At 34.9% G+C, this 18,085-nt stretch overlaps 1 protein-coding gene and 1 long non-coding RNA gene across 3 annotated transcripts; both read right to left on the minus strand.

The window, feature by feature from the left end:
* Positions 1 to 3,469: 3,469 nt before the first annotated feature.
* Positions 3,470 to 8,679, minus strand: LOC117636313. 2 transcript variants are annotated; one of them, XR_004587054.1, is made up of 7 exons: positions 8,333 to 8,679; positions 8,165 to 8,232; positions 7,995 to 8,042; positions 6,936 to 6,994; positions 5,726 to 5,880; positions 3,959 to 4,048; positions 3,470 to 3,809 (listed from the first exon to the last, which is right to left on the minus strand). It is a non-coding gene; the product is annotated as an uncharacterized LOC117636313 (long non-coding RNA). The 2 variants fall into 2 exon arrangements; XR_004587055.1 differs by having other exon boundaries at positions 5,704 to 5,880.
* Positions 8,680 to 13,876: 5,197 nt separating this feature from the next.
* LOC117637165 (protein SENSITIVE TO PROTON RHIZOTOXICITY 1) lies at positions 13,877 to 16,861 on the minus strand. Its single transcript, XM_034371987.1, has 2 exons — positions 16,581 to 16,861; positions 13,877 to 15,740 (listed from the first exon to the last, which is right to left on the minus strand). Exon 2 carries the CDS (start codon positions 15,718 to 15,720, stop codon positions 14,131 to 14,133), a length of 1,590 nt encoding a protein of 529 aa, XP_034227878.1. The 5' UTR covers positions 15,721 to 15,740; positions 16,581 to 16,861; the 3' UTR covers positions 13,877 to 14,130.
* Positions 16,862 to 18,085: the final 1,224 nt, after the last annotated feature.

Here is an 18,085-nt window from a genome sequence, read left to right on the forward strand (position 1 = left end):
AGGAGAATCACATATCTCTTCCCAATGCATGAGACATTTTAATTTCTGAGGTTTATATTTTATTTTCTTAAATACAATCAAACCAAATTACAAAATAAACAACCTTAATAACAAGAAATACCTCTGCTCCAGATATATGCACATTTGACTCACAATTTCAAGTATAATACATGACACAATGAAACTATGCACACAAATGATGATTACAGAAGTTGGGTTCAAAAGCTGCAGGTGAAAAAGGTCCTCCGTCATTTATAGGTGTAGGTAATCTGAGAGGGTCAGCCCCTATAAGTCGTATAGGTAATCTGAGACACTATACCTATACCACAGATATATGCCAAAAGCTTCATCAACTAATCCCGCCCACTATGTAAAGTACCTGTGCCGTAGGTAGACACTCAAGAGGTTACCTGTAGGTTAGGTTCTACTTGAAGTGAGAGAGACCCTAAACCCTAAACAATCACTGTCATGTCAGCCAAATGAAAGGCACACAACTTGGGCATATAATGGGAGATTCTTGGTTAGAAGCTCATGAGAAATACAAGGACTATTGTGCAGCTCTCTATTCTAGAGAGAGCTGGGGAAAGCTTCTGCCTCTTCTAAGCCAAAAGGGTTTAATTTCATTTTCTTTTGATCAACAGGATTTGGATAACAAGCTGCTCAAGGCATTCAATGAGGCTTTTCATGAAAGGTACAAGAAGCACTCTAATTGGGTCATATATGACGGAAGCTTGAATACTGAAGTTGCTTTTTCTAATGAATAAACATGAGAGACACAGCAAAAAAAACGCAAAATCCAAAGGCAATTGACAATTTTCTTTTGCTAACAAACAACAGTCTACAACGTTGACAATCTTAAATTGTTAATAAAGATTCAGAACAAAGAATGCACGGCAACTGAAACAGAGAACGACAAACCAAAATACAGAATATTGAGGATTTTCCGGCAATGTACCTACAGCATAGGTACAGTTCCAGAGATTACCTACGCAACAGGTTCTAGTTTAGGAAAGCCCAGAACCAATTTGCAGCAAAACCATTCACCAATGATTTGAGATGTAAGTCCAAAGTCTTTCTACTATAATTTTTTGGATTTATATTCTGAAATTATTTCCTGGTTTTTTCTGTTCATGTTTCATTTTCTTTCTCTACTTTATTTATTTATTTTTGGATAAGAAACGAAATTTTTATTTAAAACAGTGGAAAAAGACATCTGAACTTGATATACTTATTTTCTGCCGCATTGGATCATTGTTTTTTTAAAAAAAAAAAAAGACAAGCTTGCTATTTATGATATTATGATTTCATTTAACTGAACTGAGCTTTCACCCCGAAAAATTCGTAGTGATCCTTCTATTAATAGGGAGTGGAAAAAGATATTTCTTTTGTCATGATCACATCAAAATGTGAAGAAAGGTTAAACTGAGTGAGCAGAGTTCAGTTAGAGCTTCGTTGTTGCTGTTGTTGTTGCTGATTTTATTGCCCCATGAGGATGTAAAGCAATTATTGGTGCTGAGAATCTACTTCTTATGGTAGTGATGCTCTGTTAATTGGGAGCAGAGGGAGAGAACTTAGTTTTGTCATTTTTATAGATAAATATAGAGAAAGTTGAACTCACAAGAATTCTAATTAACTTGCCCTTCCTTTTGAAATTTAATATTAATCTGGGAAGGATAGTCAGGAGAAGAAAAAGAACCATATCAAGGCACTTCTTGTAATTAACTTGTCCGAATTTTGTTTCTTGGTATTTTCTTGTTGTGTAAACTGAAGCGGATTTTGTTTGGATCTAGATTTTACTAACATGTTTTATTTTTAAGTTCTTGGATAAGTTGGTGGGTAAGTGCATCTACATAACCCACATTCTATTGTTTTGTCAGATCTGGGATACAGTATGACCGATTTTAAAGCTTTGTTGTAGCTTTTTACTTGAGGCTGATTGTTGTAAGTTCTTTCATGCCTTTATTCAATAACACTAACCTTGGTCAGACATAGCTTCAGTAGGTAAGATATAAATCTTCTTTTCCTATGAGTCCTTAAACCCTCTCTCTAATGGGGTGAGATTTCTGTATGACTAGGTAATCGACTGCTAGGGAAGGGACCTCTACTTATATGCATTTACTTAAGTTTCCTGCCCATTAAGAAACACTTAAGTAATCCAAGCATTAGGATAGGTTGTTTTAATCCATATGAAATTAGGAATTCTCTGGGTTGTTGTTTCCTATTAAAACACTGCAGATAATGATTAAGTCTATACTCCTAGATCACTGCAAACTGCCGAGTCCTTATATGATTAGAAGACCATAATCATGTAAGACAAGATATTGTCCATGATGTTAATTCAATGGAATCATTTGATCACCTTAACAACTGGAGGGAAGAATTTCTTATTCAGGTATGTTTTGGGGTTTTTTTATTTTGTGTGTGGCTATTTAAGAATTGCATCACTTACAAACCCTTCCAATCGTCGTTACTTTTTTTCTGGACCAGGTTTTGGTTGTTTATCAAGTACAATACCAAAATCTGGTGAGATGCTAGTTGCCATAGTTGCCTATTAAGTTCTGAAAAGAATTATCTCTTTATGTTGATTTTTCATGTAATATATCTTGAAGCAATTTCATAATAAACAAGAATGCGAAGATAGGAAGAAACATGGTTATCACAAGTACTGATGCTAGTGCTCCTTCTTTTGAAATTTAAGATTTGAAATGCTCATGCATCTTAAAAGAAATTTGATCAATTATTTGACTTGAAAATTGCTGGACAAAATGCTTTGAACATGGAGTTGTAGAAGCAGATGTGGGAAAGGAAGGATTTTATATTCGGTATGGAATCAGTCATTCTGAAGAATGCAACCATTAAAGATGGAACTGTCATTTAAATCCATCAATTTTACTACAGCGTACTTCTTCAGATCGAGCCTTGGTGACAGTACCTGGATGAATCTCCTCATGTGTAGTGCTTTTACTGAATTTGAGTTCTGGATGTTATATTTATGTTTAAAGTAAGTGCAGTTCTATTTTGTATCCATCATTCTGAAACATTAGCTTGAGTATGAGTTAGGCGGCATACTTATTTTGTATTCTATTTTGTATTTTGATTTGTAGGGTGGAGTGCTAACATTGCGAATGTATTAAAGTTCTTATTATATTTTAGAATGTGAAACTTGGAAGCATAAGCTTATGTATCGAAACCTAAACTCAAGACCATTTGAGAGCACACTAAAGATTTGGACCAATCGAACTGACACCCCATTCGTGATGACACAAATTTTTTTTTTGGCAACATTCATATGACAACATTTTTTTCTTTTGTTTTGCCAAGATCTAATATATTTTTGGCAAATAATTCAGAAATGTATACAAAGTTGCATCCTTTACGCAAATTGATTCAACCCATTGGTGGTCTTGATCTCATATTCTCAATATATATATGCATCTCAAACATCTTTAGAATCAGTATGGACGAATAGTAAAATACTAGCAAAAGGTGCCCGCGCGATGCTGCGGGTTTTAAAATTGCGTGAAATGTGTATAAAGCGATGAAAATAGGCAGGGAACATCTCAACTACCCAATTGCCAAAACACTCAAAGGGTTTACCAACATGTTCAAATATTGTAATCATCTAAACCTATCATTACAACAAAAAAATAATACCAACCAATTGTCAATTGATGCCATTAGCTCATTTCTATGCTCTATTCACAAAACTTGAAACAATTAATTGAAATTTCAGCCTAGAAACTCACCCCTTACTTAACAGAACTGAAAACACCAACCAAACCGCTCTATCCAAAGCAACAAAAGACCACCTGCAAAATGTCAAAAGAAAACATGGTTTTTAAAATAAAAAAAAAGAAAAAAAAGGAAGAAAAAACAGAAAAATCGGAGAAAAATTAGCTTGAGCAAAATCTGTACGGAAAGAAACCACAGGGAAAATGTATGTAATTGAGTTCCTTACCTCTCCAACATTAAATATAAATCTTTGCTTGTCAAAGAATAGCAACACTGAAGGAGATGTATCCTGCGTATCGATTCCAGTCCCTAGCAACTGCAAAGAGTAGAAGCATGGCCAAATTATTAGCCCATGAAAAGGAAAAAAAACAAAAGAACCAAACTCTGCATTCTGAAATTAGGATATACAAACTTTCTTAGTTTTCAATAAGTCTCCATTCAACGCAGAAATCAGAAAAAATCAGCTTGGTAAATCAAACCCACAAACAAAAAAATTATGAATTTTAACTTTTCTGAATTCTTTCTCGTCATCACTAATGTCCACAAACAGAATTCCAATTTAGAAGTCAGATTTTCAAATCCCACATATTTCCTAAACCAGTCTTCTTCAAGTCAACTATGTTAAAACATTGCAATCAGTTCCTAGAATCACACTCCCAAATTTTCTTTCCCCTACCAAAACAAAAATTATCAAATTCAAGTTCCTTGTCACATAAACCAGTATAAGAACGAATTTGAATTGAAACCCCGTAGTAAAAGAACAAACATATCTTTAAACAGAGCTACCCAAATAGCAGCATATCCTGCTTACCAAAACAGAGCTATCCTAAACCCTGTAACAAAAGAACCAGCATATCCAAATACCGATTTTCAGGGTTTACCAACTAATTTTTAATAACCAAACAGAAAACCTTACCAAAAGCAATCATATAGTATTTTAATAACTATATTGTTCAACCTGATTTCATCAAAATAATAACACAATCAAATCAATTTCAGTATTTGGATAAAAAAAAATATTATGAATTAGCACATCATTCACACATAATTCGTGGAATCTGATTAACCAATTTGAGCATTTGCTTAAATTGGATCGAAGTTTTCTTGTCGATCAACAATCACTCATTTACCAACATAGATTCCAAGAAATTGTCTTCTTGTTGATCAACCTCATGTATTAAAAATCAATTCCTTGTTTGGAGCCCAAAAGTTTTTACTTTAAAATAAAATATGACAAAAGTCTCAAAACAATCCAAATCTAAAGCAAAATCATCAACCAGTTCAATCAAAAGCAACAATCAAAGGCTGAGATAGCTTGAATACCTCAGTTTTAATGATTCAAAACGAAAAACATAGAAAATAAACTCTGCAAGCAACAAAATCCCAAAAAGACAATGCCTAAACAAATTATACTAATATAATCAATAACAAAGTCCTCATTCACAATCTCAATCCTTAATCAGAAAAATGTACTAATATGGTATGAAAGTTAAAAAAAAAGGAGAAGAAAAAAATACCCAGGAATCCAATAAAAGTAGCAGATCAATTGAAGTATTATAAAGTGATTCTTTAGTTCTAACCTTTGTAAGCATATTATTGGATTAAAAGAGTTTTCAAGTTTTGTTGTCTTAGTAATTAAGAGATAAAGTGATTTTTCAGTTCTAAGTATTGTTATTACTCTACCTATCATCACAACAACAAATTAACAACCCATTGCAACAGCAAAATCATTACAAATTGTCGAAATTGGCATGCTTAATTTCCCACAACAATAATATTAACTACAACAGATCATCACAGCAGTAGAATCAATTTGGGCAAGGAATCAAAGGATTCAACAACATGCTCAGAAACCCATGAGCAAACAATTAATTCGTTAAACATTACTACATTAGACACTAACAAATAATCAAAATGGGTACAAATTTATTAATTAGAAAAAATAAAGTATAAACGGGAGAGAGAACAAACCTCATTAATGGCAAGCACTTACCACAATATTAAGTCTAATGCAAAATTCACCGATGAAGATTTGGGATCACATAAGCTGAGCTGAACGATTATGCCCAGAGCTTCATTCCGCAAATCTGAGGGAGCTCATCAAATGCCGTAGGGAGCTTCCTCCAAACAACCTGGTACTGGTGGAAACTGCAACACAAAAAGATACCTTAATTGCAGCTCAAACATGTAAATGCAATTTCATATCTATTCATAAACTTCTAAATCTTAAACCAAATGGACCTGATAGTATCGGCCCACTGAATCACACTGTTTTTTTTTTCAAATCACAAAAAAAAAAGAAAAAAAGATCCTATACTCATCCTGTCATACTTTAATTTGACAGTTTCATATAATATAAAACTTCTAAAAAGAATTTGCAATGTTAGCAAAGCCAGCAGATGATTTTATTCTACAGAACATAAATAAAGAATTGATACAAAAGCATTCTAGATCTATCCGCAGCTAGAAACAATAAAGATGTACACGAAGAAACAATAAAGATGTACACCAAAGCAAATAGCATATGCTAGAAACAATGGAAATGCATTATATATTTGAACAAAGCAACTGACCCTAAGGAGGTTTTTCTAGACAATCTAGACTCCCATAGGTTACTGCTCAGGGATTTACAAAACATTCACAATGTTGGTCAATGCTGAGACTTTGCAAGTCATTAACGAACAGAATTGGACCTTCTCAAATTATTTAAACCATAAGGCGAGCCAGTTTAACTGTCTGATAGGCTAAAGCCTTTACTCTGACAGCGGTCCCAAATGACCTCAACCATGTTGTGTGCTGTTGTTATACCCAGGTATGTTTTGCATTTAGTATTTTCATCAAACCAATGTCTTTTTTTCTCTCTTTAATCAATCTAAATGGTCTGTGACTACAATTTTGTTTTAAAGAGATAAAAATCATCCATCTCATACATAACTTAAGTCAATTTATAAATAAAACTTTCCCTCTGTCAGATTAGTTTCCTTTTGTTTATCTTAAATTACACTATCTGTTTGTTCTTGAAGAAAAACCCTTTTATCTAAAAACAAATTAAATACAATTTCTATGGCCTAACCAAGCAAACCAGATATAAGCAATAATATCACAACCACAGAAATAACAATTTTCAAATGACACAATATCTAAAAACCAATTTGCCACACTTGATATGCATGACCTCTTCAAAAGACGAATAGAAAACTGACCTGTTGCCTAACAGCAATGGGAAGAGCTATCAAACAGTCCAAAAGTAGTTAGACAGCACCTATAACAAACGCAACCAAAAAAATGAAATCAACCAACAATCAAAAGAGCAAAAAATAAAAACATACAGATTCTGTTTGTGATAATGGTCTAAAAGTACATGATTTACGATAATTAATGTTTTTTAAAGGAAATGATGGCAAAAAAGGAGCTAATAATGTACATAAATCAGAGAATCATCTATAAGCATTTGACTTACGATGATTAATGATTTTCAAAAGGAAACGAAGAAGGAAAGGAGTTACTAATGGTAAAAACTCACACATGTGTTGCTATTTGTAGGCTAAGCTAATCTAATGGAGAAGTAGGCTATAAAAGTAGAAATAACCTGTAAACACTTAAAGGTTATAGAAGCAAAATAAATGAAAAATAACAGGCTATAGGTTATAGTTTTGTTCATTACACTTAAAACATCTGATAAGGGTTGTGAATCTTAAGTTTTGCTCAAATTGAACAAAGACATAAAGAGATCTAGGTTCTATCTTTGGAGCAACTAAGTTCTAGTTGATCTCTCTATCTCATATATGTTCATTCATATTCATAAACTGCTAGAAGAGCAGATCAAATGGTTAATAAGGTATCACAAAAACCGAAATTGAAATAATTCGGCAAATTTAAATCAAACGAACACAGTTCAACCAAGCATAGTTTATAACCATACGCAAAAGTGAAGTCTATGTTCCAAGATTTTGAAATATTAAGTAGATTACCCTTCTAAAATTATACATCAAGCAATCGCCTGGAAAAACCTATGAAGCACGTACACTGCCATAAGGTGACCATGGTTGTGTTGGATATATGCAGAGATCAAGACAATTAGAGTTTGATAAACCGTCCTATACTTAGTGATTCTAACTTTTTTTGATAAATAATCCTTTGCTCCCATCTTACCTTATGACTTCTATTTGTTCTCCTTCTCTTAAAAGCAAGTATTAACAAAATTCTAAAAATTTCCCACATATATACAGAGAGAAAGAGAGAGAGAGAGAGAGAGAGATCACTCATGCAAAAGCCAAGCTCCTCACCAAGATCAGCAGCAAAAATTGTATCTGTCAATTACAACCAAGAACCTTATGCATCTTCAAGGTCAAAGAGAGACTCCAAAAAGGGAACGCAAGATAGGTACAAAAAAACAAAAAAACAAAAATTCAGCCACACAAACATCAATTACCAGATTGATGAGCAGACTGGGGGTTCTCAAATTGATTACTCCAGTTCTTTTTCCTTAGATCTTCCTCCCTGTAACAACAAACCAAACTCAATTTCTGATTTACTTCTCAATTTTCGACATGAAAATGAATAAACCAACTTAGAAAACCAAAAGAACGTTAAAAGCAACCTTTTTTACGAAACCTAGAAATCTCTTTGAGCTAAACCCGTGCGATGAGAAGAAGGATGAAGCGCAGCTGGAAAGATGGCTGAACAACGAAGAGCAGATGAGATGAGATGAATTCGCCGGGGGAGAGAAGCGCACAGGGCAAAAGGGGTATGTCGTTGGGCATCATGGCAAAAAGGCCATTGTACTGTTCATTAAGGAACATAACTAAGAGGGCAACCAGTCAAGCAGGGGCACAAACCCGTGCACCTCCCAAACAAAGATCGACGGCTCCCCATGCATGTGCAGATCTTCCATGGCTGCCCCCCAACCAGCTGGTTCGAAACGAACTGGAAATGGGGGCTTCTGTGAGCGGACGAAGGGTTAGCAAAGAAGGAGAAGGGGCAAAAATGGAAATAGAAAAAGCTGTTTAGTCAAGGGCAGTTTCGTCAATTTACTGTGCTGAAGAAAAAACAAAATGAAAACAGCAGCAAAATGAGGGGCATTTCCGTCATTACACTGTGCTTAGCTACAGTGTTTAGTTGCATTGGGCTTTAGTATATATAGAATTTAGAATAAAAATAAAAGAAATAGTAAAAAGAGATAATTAGACATCATAGAAGAGGAAATATATAAAGAAAGAGAAGAAGAAGCATATTGGACAGAGTATGAGAGAGAGTGAGATGGATACATAATATATATTATCAGTCCCGATCTCTTGGACCACAGGAGTCCAAGAGATTGTGGTCACCCACCGTTGGATATTAATCCAATGGTTCAAAATGATATATATAAATGCAATATGACATAAATGATTATTACCCGATTCAAGTCATAAATGAGTGAACCGTTGAATTTACATCCAACGGTGAGTGACCATAAATCTCTTGGACTACAGGGGTCCAAGAGATCAGAACTGTATATATTATTGTGTTGGTCTTAAGATTCTAAACACAAATATGATTTTTTTTCAAGATTTTAAGATTTTATATGAATTTATGAGAGGTCATAAGAGAATAAGAATGCTCTATGTGTTCCTGATATTTTCATGAAATGTTCTTGTTAATCCCTAGAGATGTCTTTTGATTCATGAAATTGTATATGATATGATTGTTACATGTTAGACAAAACATCTTATGACGAAGGTCACCAACAATTGTACCTTGTGTCTCCCATTTTCATTTCATCTTTTGAAATTGGCCAATGAGATAAAAGATGCTTTACGGATACAATTGGTGATGTCATAATTCACCAAACTCTCACCAACCCACTTGGACCACACACGCACACTCACCCTCCCGCCAATTTTCGGCACACCCCTATTGGAGACCCATTTGGGGTCTTCATGCAATTCGGAAAAATATGGGTCCAAACTTAAAATATGGTATTTTCGGTTTTTGACCTATAACTCTTTAAAGTTGCGGTTTTACCCCAATGCAATAAAAACAAAATTTGTTTTGTCTTTTTGTTTACCCGTTTTTCAGTTGGTACCTGTTCTAGGCTAGGTAAAATTCCCCATTGATCTAATAACCATTAATGATCTTCAAATCAACTTTCTTTTATGTGAGTGTGCCACGGTTAGCAGTTAAAACCCTTACATACTTGAAATATGTAATATAATTGTGCCCCAAGTAATTGACTTTGAACAAACGACTGTGATTTTGGGTGAGGAATATGTCGCAAGAAAGTTCTTTTCTATGTCTCAGACTGGTGAGGACTTCACAATTTATCTAGATAAAACTAGTAAGCAAAGTAGATACACGTATTTATGAAAACAAAACAAACGAGTTTAAGCAAAACTGCTTGAAATATAAAGCATAAAGAGAATTAGGATGAGACCTTAGAGCATTGGACTTTGTTTTTTGCCTGAAATACAATTGCGGAGATTTTTTTTATTAAGTTGGACTGGACTAGATTGAAATTTTCTAGATTGGATTGGATTGAAAGTGGCTGGATTGGAAGTTATTGTAGTAGAACTGCACGTCAATACCTTCAACTAATAAAGATTAGCTGGAAATCAATATCAATGCTGTGATTGGCAGAGCTTTAACTAATTCTAGGTCATAGAAAGGCTAGAAAGTGAGCAGAATTGGAAGTAGATGCCTGTTCTACTTGTCTGTGAGTGATCTAAGTTATCTTGATGTGCTTAAGACATTAAGATGTCTTTGAAAACTTTGTTTTGTTGAGGTTTCATATGATGAAAAATCTAACTTCTGGCTGATTCACCTGTGCTAAACTAAATTTGTAACGACAGAAATCTGAGTTCTGCTGGATTCTTCTGAGTTGAATCACATTGAGAGAAGTATCATTTTCTTGAACTCCTTGAGAGTTTGTATTGCTTCTTGGGCAAGATTATTTGCTTCCTTTTGAGCTAGATTGCTGTAAGATCGTGTGATCTTCTTCGATTGTTTGATCAGTTTGGCTGATTGATTTTCAAGGATATCTTTGGAGGTTCTTGACACCTTTGCTAGCTTTGCTTCTGTGTTTGAAAGTTGAAATGATTGTTTAAATCATTGAATTGATCAATGAGACTGATTGGTTTTTGTATGTTAGTATGAAAGCTGTATTGTTAGTATAAAATTTGTATTGTCATTTCCTAGACTTAGATTTTAGCATAGGTGAAAAATTAGTGTGTGAAGAATTGTTACTGGATGTTTTGGCACAACTCGTTCAATCCCATACTTTCGAGGCATGACTTGACCAATGTGAGAAACTGATTTCAGGTAAATCATGACATAATCATGCATTCATTATAGGATTCCAAATTGGAGTTATTTTCACTCAAAGTATTTTTATCTTAATCTTATTTTTAATAGGATTAGATTTTCTCTCTTGAGATTACTTTCCTACTTGATTGGTCTAATTAGTTTGTTTTAGGAGCTATTGTTTCTCCCACAAAAATTGGTTGTTTGGCATCGTCATTTAGAATCCATACTAGATGAAAATTGATATTCATGATTGATACTATTTGTAGTCTCATGTTTGGCGTCTTACAGGTAGTTGATATTGAATCAAACTTATTATTCATAATGGCACAGTAGTGTGTCTTTTGTTTTGACATGATTGACTTGAGTCCATATGGGTTCAAGTTTGAGAATCATATTTGAATAGAATTGTTGGACTATTGGGTTTCGCTCTTACTAGAGATAACCCGCTTTGAATAAAACGTGGGTCTTGATTTTCACATAGGAAGCTTTCGGCATTTTGGTTTTTTGCACAGATTGGATTTTTATGAAAAAGCTAATGCGCATATTTTTCAGAGAAGTCATTAAGTGTTCCTTGTTTACTTGGTGATTTATCAAACACTTTAATCATTCATATTGCATTCATTTGCATTGTTCGGTGACTCATACGGTTGAGGACACCAAGACCGTGGTGGCGGTTTTCCTCCAGCGAGCTTCAAGCAATCGTGACTAGTATTGCGTTCAACATAAGGAGTGTCGAAGATCATCCCGTGATAGAAGTTGTGAAGAAGTCGGTAAACATTATCTAGAATGTGTCTAGGATAAGTGTGTGAGTACTTCTTGTAATCATCGTTCTATAGTGGATTTGTGTTGGACTGAGGAGTCCCGTTGATTTTGCCCAGAGGTGGGGTTTTACCACGTAAAATAATTCTCTGCGTATTCTTTTATTTTATGCTCAGCACGTTTCAGGATTGATTATTTTATGCTCAGCACGTTTCAGGATTGATAAGCCATATCAATCCTGCTACTGAAGTTTAATTTTTGTTTATTGATTATAATATTAAATTGGCCTATTCACCTCCCTCTAGGCATTTTTAGTCATCCTCAGGTATTTTCAGTATTTGATTTGTTTTGTTGGGGGGTTGGTTGTTGTTGTTGTTGTTGTTCTTTTTCCAGTTCAAGTACTCTTATATTTGTAGGAGAATGTATGACGACGACTCCTAGATATTTGAAGAATAACAACTGGAAGGTATTACTCCACTGATCACTAACAGATAAATGATAAGGAAGTAATAACAAAGATCAACAACCAGCTATGGTGATTAGTTTTGGCTCTTTGTCAATTAATTCCCTGAAATGTCTCCTGTCCGTTTCGTTGTAAACTGGATTGTAATGAACAAAATATCAATATACCCAAAATTCTCCATCGTTGAATCCATGATTATCCTGCTAATCAAGCCACGTATGTACCAATAGTAATAACATAGCCTGTATTTTAGAAGCAAATAGCTATGACTTTTGACTAAGTAAGTCTCCCTTTACCTCTCAAGCTTCAAAGTTATCAATTTAATTTTGGGTTAGTCACTAACGGTGGTGGTTAACTCTAATAAGCCTTAATAGCCAACAATATGACTTGAGCCTAAATTAATTAATTAATCTGAGTTTTTTTTTTTTTTGCTTAATTACCATTTTTTATAATTAATTTCCAGAAAATCAAAATAAGTTAGGTAATTGAATCAATTTATCCAACCTCATTTAACTAGTATGGGTTGTTCACCATTTTGTGGTAAACAAGCTCGACCCTGTTTGAAGAGAAAGCCCAATAATTGTTTTAAGCTGGTGCGCATAATTTAGGCCCAAATAATGGCCCCGAAGTCTGAATCGTTTTGTTAAAAACGTTTTTAGACTTAAATGATATGCCAATTTAACGATGCGCGCCATTTTGTTCCAGCCCATGTCTTTTCATTGATTGGACCTTTTGGAAAAGTGGGTATTAACGGCTAGTTAATTCTGGGTAACTCTTCTCCTCCCACGATCTCCTTCTTCAGATTATAGAATTGATTTCTTCATTGTTTGAAGAAATCATCAAACCTAACTTCTTCATATTCCTAAGTAACCCAAAATTTCTTTAAATTTCTCGAAAAGTTTCGAATATCTCCTCAATTCTGCTTGAATATTTTTTTTATGCCTCTCCAAGAACTCGTGCTTGAAAGCTCTTCTTCATTCCCTCCTCCTCTCACATCTCAGGCGAAGCTGTCGACAAACATGCTATTGAGATTAGAAGCAAGCTTCACCCATATTCTAAGAAGAATTTGGATAAAAATATCCTTCATTTGCTCGGAAATGCCCTTATTCTCGGTCTTGTCTAGTTTGGGAAAGTCCCTGAGGAACTAATCATTCTGATTAAGAATCTAAGCAGATCATACCCTTCTAGTGAAGTGAGGAATAACTCCGTGAAGTGGTCAGACTGGATTGACCAACTGTCTCCAAGGTATGAAACACTCAATTAATAGGGATGAGAACCTGTGTTTTTGGAACTCTTCCACAAACACTTCTGACTTCCATGTTGGTCCTATATCTCCAACCCCAATTTTTATTTATTTTACTGAAGGAACAACTTGATTGTATCTGAGTGCCTTACTTCTAACAATTGCATGCTTTTTTTATTCTCAAGTCTCCTTACTCTCTGTGAGTTTCAGTTTTAAATTCCTTCTATGATTATCCAAAAAGAGGAAATTGTAATTTCCGTCATTTCCTAAATTCTATATACAAGATATCCAAACACTGAAATTTGGAATTGACATAATTATAAATGTTTACAAATTCTATGAAAATTAGAATTCCTTCTCCAAACGCACCATTATTCTTTCACAAGTGCCGAATATGAAATACAGAAGCAGCAAGATGACTTCGATGAATAGGAAAGCTAATGGCATATACATGATGCAGAATTGGTGAACCTTAGTACTTGCCCTGGTTTTTCGGATTTAAGCATGTGCGGAGCGTAGAGCTTCCAATAAGTTTCGAAGTGGTGAAGAAAATGATTTATTTAAGCTCGAGAAATCACATAATACATGGGATCACCTAACCTTACAATCGTTACAGAAAACCATACCCGGTGGCGAGCCGTCATTAATATCACTCCAGATTATTCGAATTTGGCTCGCCTCCAGTTTTGTGAGTGTAATTACAAGACCCCGGCATGAGAAAAGAGAATGAACTCTCTGAATCCTCAAATGGGGGTCGAGGGAACTCATGAAACCCATCAAAATTACATGTTTCGAAATTCAGTGGTGAGAAATAACTAGTAGGATCGTCGATACTTTCTTTCACATCCATGAGATTTTGAACCACACCACCCCCACCAGGAGCAGTGGAGCCAAAACTGAAGTTTATATTTCCAACTCTGTTTGATGCTTCACTGCCTTCCCCATGGTCGGTTGGCCCTTGAGTTCCTTTCGTTTCATCAAGGGGTATGGCAGGAGTGTGGCCTTGAAAAAGGGCAATATGCCCAAAAAGCTTGTCTTTCCTTGAGAAGGTAGTGCCACAAGAACAAAGCCACTTGTCCTTACCACAATGCTTCTCATGAGTTTTAAGATCTGCGATAACAGAGAACTTCTTGGTGTTGCATCTGCTGCAAGTGTAACTTTTGTCACAGTGGGTTCTCTTGTAGTGATTTTTGACACATAAAATAGTCTTCAATGGCTGAAACTTTTTGTGATCCTTGTTCCGCTTGCAGCCAGCATAAGGGCAGGAATACCTTTTGATAAGTGTTGGTTCAGAGCTAGATTCTTTGTTGGGCTTCGCAAGTGCTGCTGGGGTTTTGTACTCATCTCCATGACCTCTCATGTGCATCCTTAAATTTGCATCCCTCTTGAATCCCTTTCCACATATTGCACAGAAGTGAGTGTGAGGTGCAAGGATTTCTTCTTTCTCTAACTGTAAAATTTCATAGCTGCCAGGTGGAAGGTTCTCACCTTCATCAGCATCTTCTTCGTCTTTTGATTCGTGTTCTTCAACGCTGTAGTTTTGCTCAGTCCCATAATTACTGATTAGATCAGTCTGGTTGGATTGATCAGCTAATTTGCTTCCATTACTATTTTGCAGCTTCACAGAAGCATCAGTTCCTACTCCAGAAGGAACAAACGACCCACCAAACTGCCCAAACTGTCCAATAGAAGGTGTCGTGGTGGAAAGTGTATGCTTCACGGATGGTAGAAGACTACCTGCAGTAGAGATCAACTGAGCAATAATTGAAGTTAGATCAGCGGTTATGAGCTGCTGTTGCTGAGCTACAAGTTCATCTGGTCGTCCTAGAACTTGACCTCTCCGGCCGACAATCAAATGTACTAAGTCCTGGAGCTGGTGGATCTTTTGCTCCAAGAAAGAGAGATTGTTCAGCATTGTTCTTGGATCCCAATTTTGACTTTTATTGGCCTGGGGTGTCTCACACATCCGACCATCTTCTCGATCTGCCATTTTTGTATCATTATTGGAGTTGCAAGGAAGGGATGTTTGAGTTTCAGAAGGCTGGTTGAATTCCTGGAAGGATGGTTCAATCCTGATGCCACCATAATCTAAAATAGAGGCATCTTCCCACTTCTGCTGATGGAGCTGTGGTTTGAAATTGGCAAAAGGAGGACAATCTGAGGAAATCTTACTTGTTAAATCATTCCCAGAGGAAGGATTTTCCCAGGCATCTGCACATAACTTTTCTTTATGATCCATTTTCCAAACTAAATGCGCACCTGATGTATCAAAACCCAACACCAATCCAGCTGAAATTAATAAGGATTAAGAAAATAGTCGACATAATTCAAAGAAAATACAAAATAAAATTAATCATATAATCAGCGAATGATATCAATAATCCAATTAAGATCTAGCTGCCTTCTGATCTCATGTCGAGTTCGAGCGAAATAATAACAAAAAAATTTATTCATTATCTTCATCACATACATACAACCAAAACTCTCAACTAATACCCATTAGATTCCACACAAAAATTATTCTTCGAATTACAAATTATTACTAAAAATACTGACAAACTTTTTATAAAAAAATTTACTCATGAACAGCAACCCCAAAAGGTTATTACAATTGCAAGGGAACTATTGACTGTCCTCATACACTAACAATTCTCAAAATCATTCCCTACCTACCTTCCATTTACATATGAACTTAAGTTTCCAAATATAATATATTGATTACTTGCTATTTTGTTCTGATGCAAAAATTTTCATGCCACAATTAAAGAGCAATTCAAGATCCCAAAATCTCATTTCAACATGGCATAAGCTGAAATCTTTTCACTAAACCTAAATAACCAATCTCCTCTAGTTCTAACTTCTATTGGGTAATCCAAAATCCCACCAAAAATCATTCATAATTTCCAAAAGCAGAAACCATTTCAGTGGAAGAACAGATAAGATGTATAAAAATAAAAATATATAATATAAAATAAAATAAAAAAATAAACTCATTATCAGAAAGTTGAAGAGAACTTGAAGCCCAATACAGATAAAGCTCAATCTTTGGCATAAATTATGTATAAAAGAACCCTAGAAATTGAAAGCAAGAAAAATTACCAGACTGAAAGCTGCACAGATGCTCTTTTGTCTTCCTCTCAGTTGGGTGTTACATACTTCTACAGAAAGAAAGAAGAATGGAAAAAAGAAAGAAAAATGCAGCCCAAGCTCAAAGCTCAATCGCAATCTCTGTTACAAAAGCTATTTTGTCAACCCCATCAATCCGACCGTCCGATTTCTGGGCCCCACCTTATCATTTTGTTTGACCATTAATCGTCACCGTTGGTGGGTTCTTCTCGGCTGCGGTCAGATTGATTAGTTTTGTTACGGTGCAGCTTTCGTGTACATGGACCCGCCCATGGGTTTAGAAAATTTGACTAGAAGAAGACGAAATTTGAAGTCTGATTGGAGATGGTATGGGCCCCACATAACTCTTTTCTTTGTTGTTTCTGAGATGCAGTTGCCAACTTGACTTGGTTTAGTTTAGTGGGTTTTATTGACCAAAAAATAAGAGAAAAAAATGGATAAAATATATTATTTTTTTTAAAAAAAATTTATTTCATTTGAAGGATAAAAGGGTGAGTGAACTGGTGGCGGTTTAATGAGGAGGAAGCTTTCAGGGAAATTGGTATTTACATGTAGTGTTTCTAGGAAGGTGGTAAGCATGCAAGTGCAACACGCCTCCAATCCCGATGGTTATTGAATCGTAGTTGACTACGATATGCATTACGTATAGGTATATACTCTTTATTAAGCCTAAAATATTCATGGTTTTGAAAATATCGGTAGCTCAAAAATACGAAAATTTTGATGAAAATATTGGGATATAATTAATATTAATAAAAATTGAATAAAAACCATAGAAATTGTAAGAAACACTTGGAAATTTTTGTTGAAACTTTGGATAATGTTTATTTAGTCAATTGTTTATTACTTTATCACAAAAAATTGGAAAGAAATGCATTGCATGATATGTTTAAGTAATTTAAGTTGATTATATAGCGAGCTAACAAACACTGCGAGTGTAGAAAGTATGTAGTAATTAATGAAAGAAGATTAAACACACCATAATCATTTATTTATAATGATTTACTACAATATTTTACACTTTATATATTGCATGGTAAGATTAAGATACATGAGTGACTTAGTACTACATAGAGTTCCTATAAAGTTCAATTTTATTGCTCGGTTCTATTCTGTATATAGGTATATACTCTTTACTAATGGCATGGATACTGAAATAAATAAGAAATCAAGAATTCGATTTTCTTTCACTTATTCATGACTTTTCCGTTCCAAATAAATAACATGTTATTGGTGGTCACAGTCCATGATTAGTCAATAGAGAATAGTTGCCAACTACCATTCAAAATGAAAATGATTCATGAATTTTCCGCTTCAAGTAAATAAACATGTCAATATGATGTTGAGGGTTTGGCTCGCTCTCGCATTCACATGAGGAGAGCCTTGACGACTAGAGTTAGGGTTTCTCCAGTTTTCTTTACTCATTCTTTGCACCGTTTCTCTCTCTCTCTCTCTCTCTCTCTCTCTCTCTCTCTCTC

This window comes from Prunus dulcis, chromosome 8 (assembly GCF_902201215.1).
Source record: "Prunus dulcis chromosome 8, ALMONDv2, whole genome shotgun sequence".
In the NCBI taxonomy this organism is placed as follows: Eukaryota; Viridiplantae; Streptophyta; class Magnoliopsida; order Rosales; family Rosaceae; genus Prunus; species Prunus dulcis.

Excerpts from the sequence above, each read along its gene's own strand:
- LOC117637165 (XM_034371987.1), bottom strand. The coding sequence starts at position 15,720 with ATGGATCATAAAGAAAAGTTATGTGCAGATGCCTGGGAAAATCCTTCC.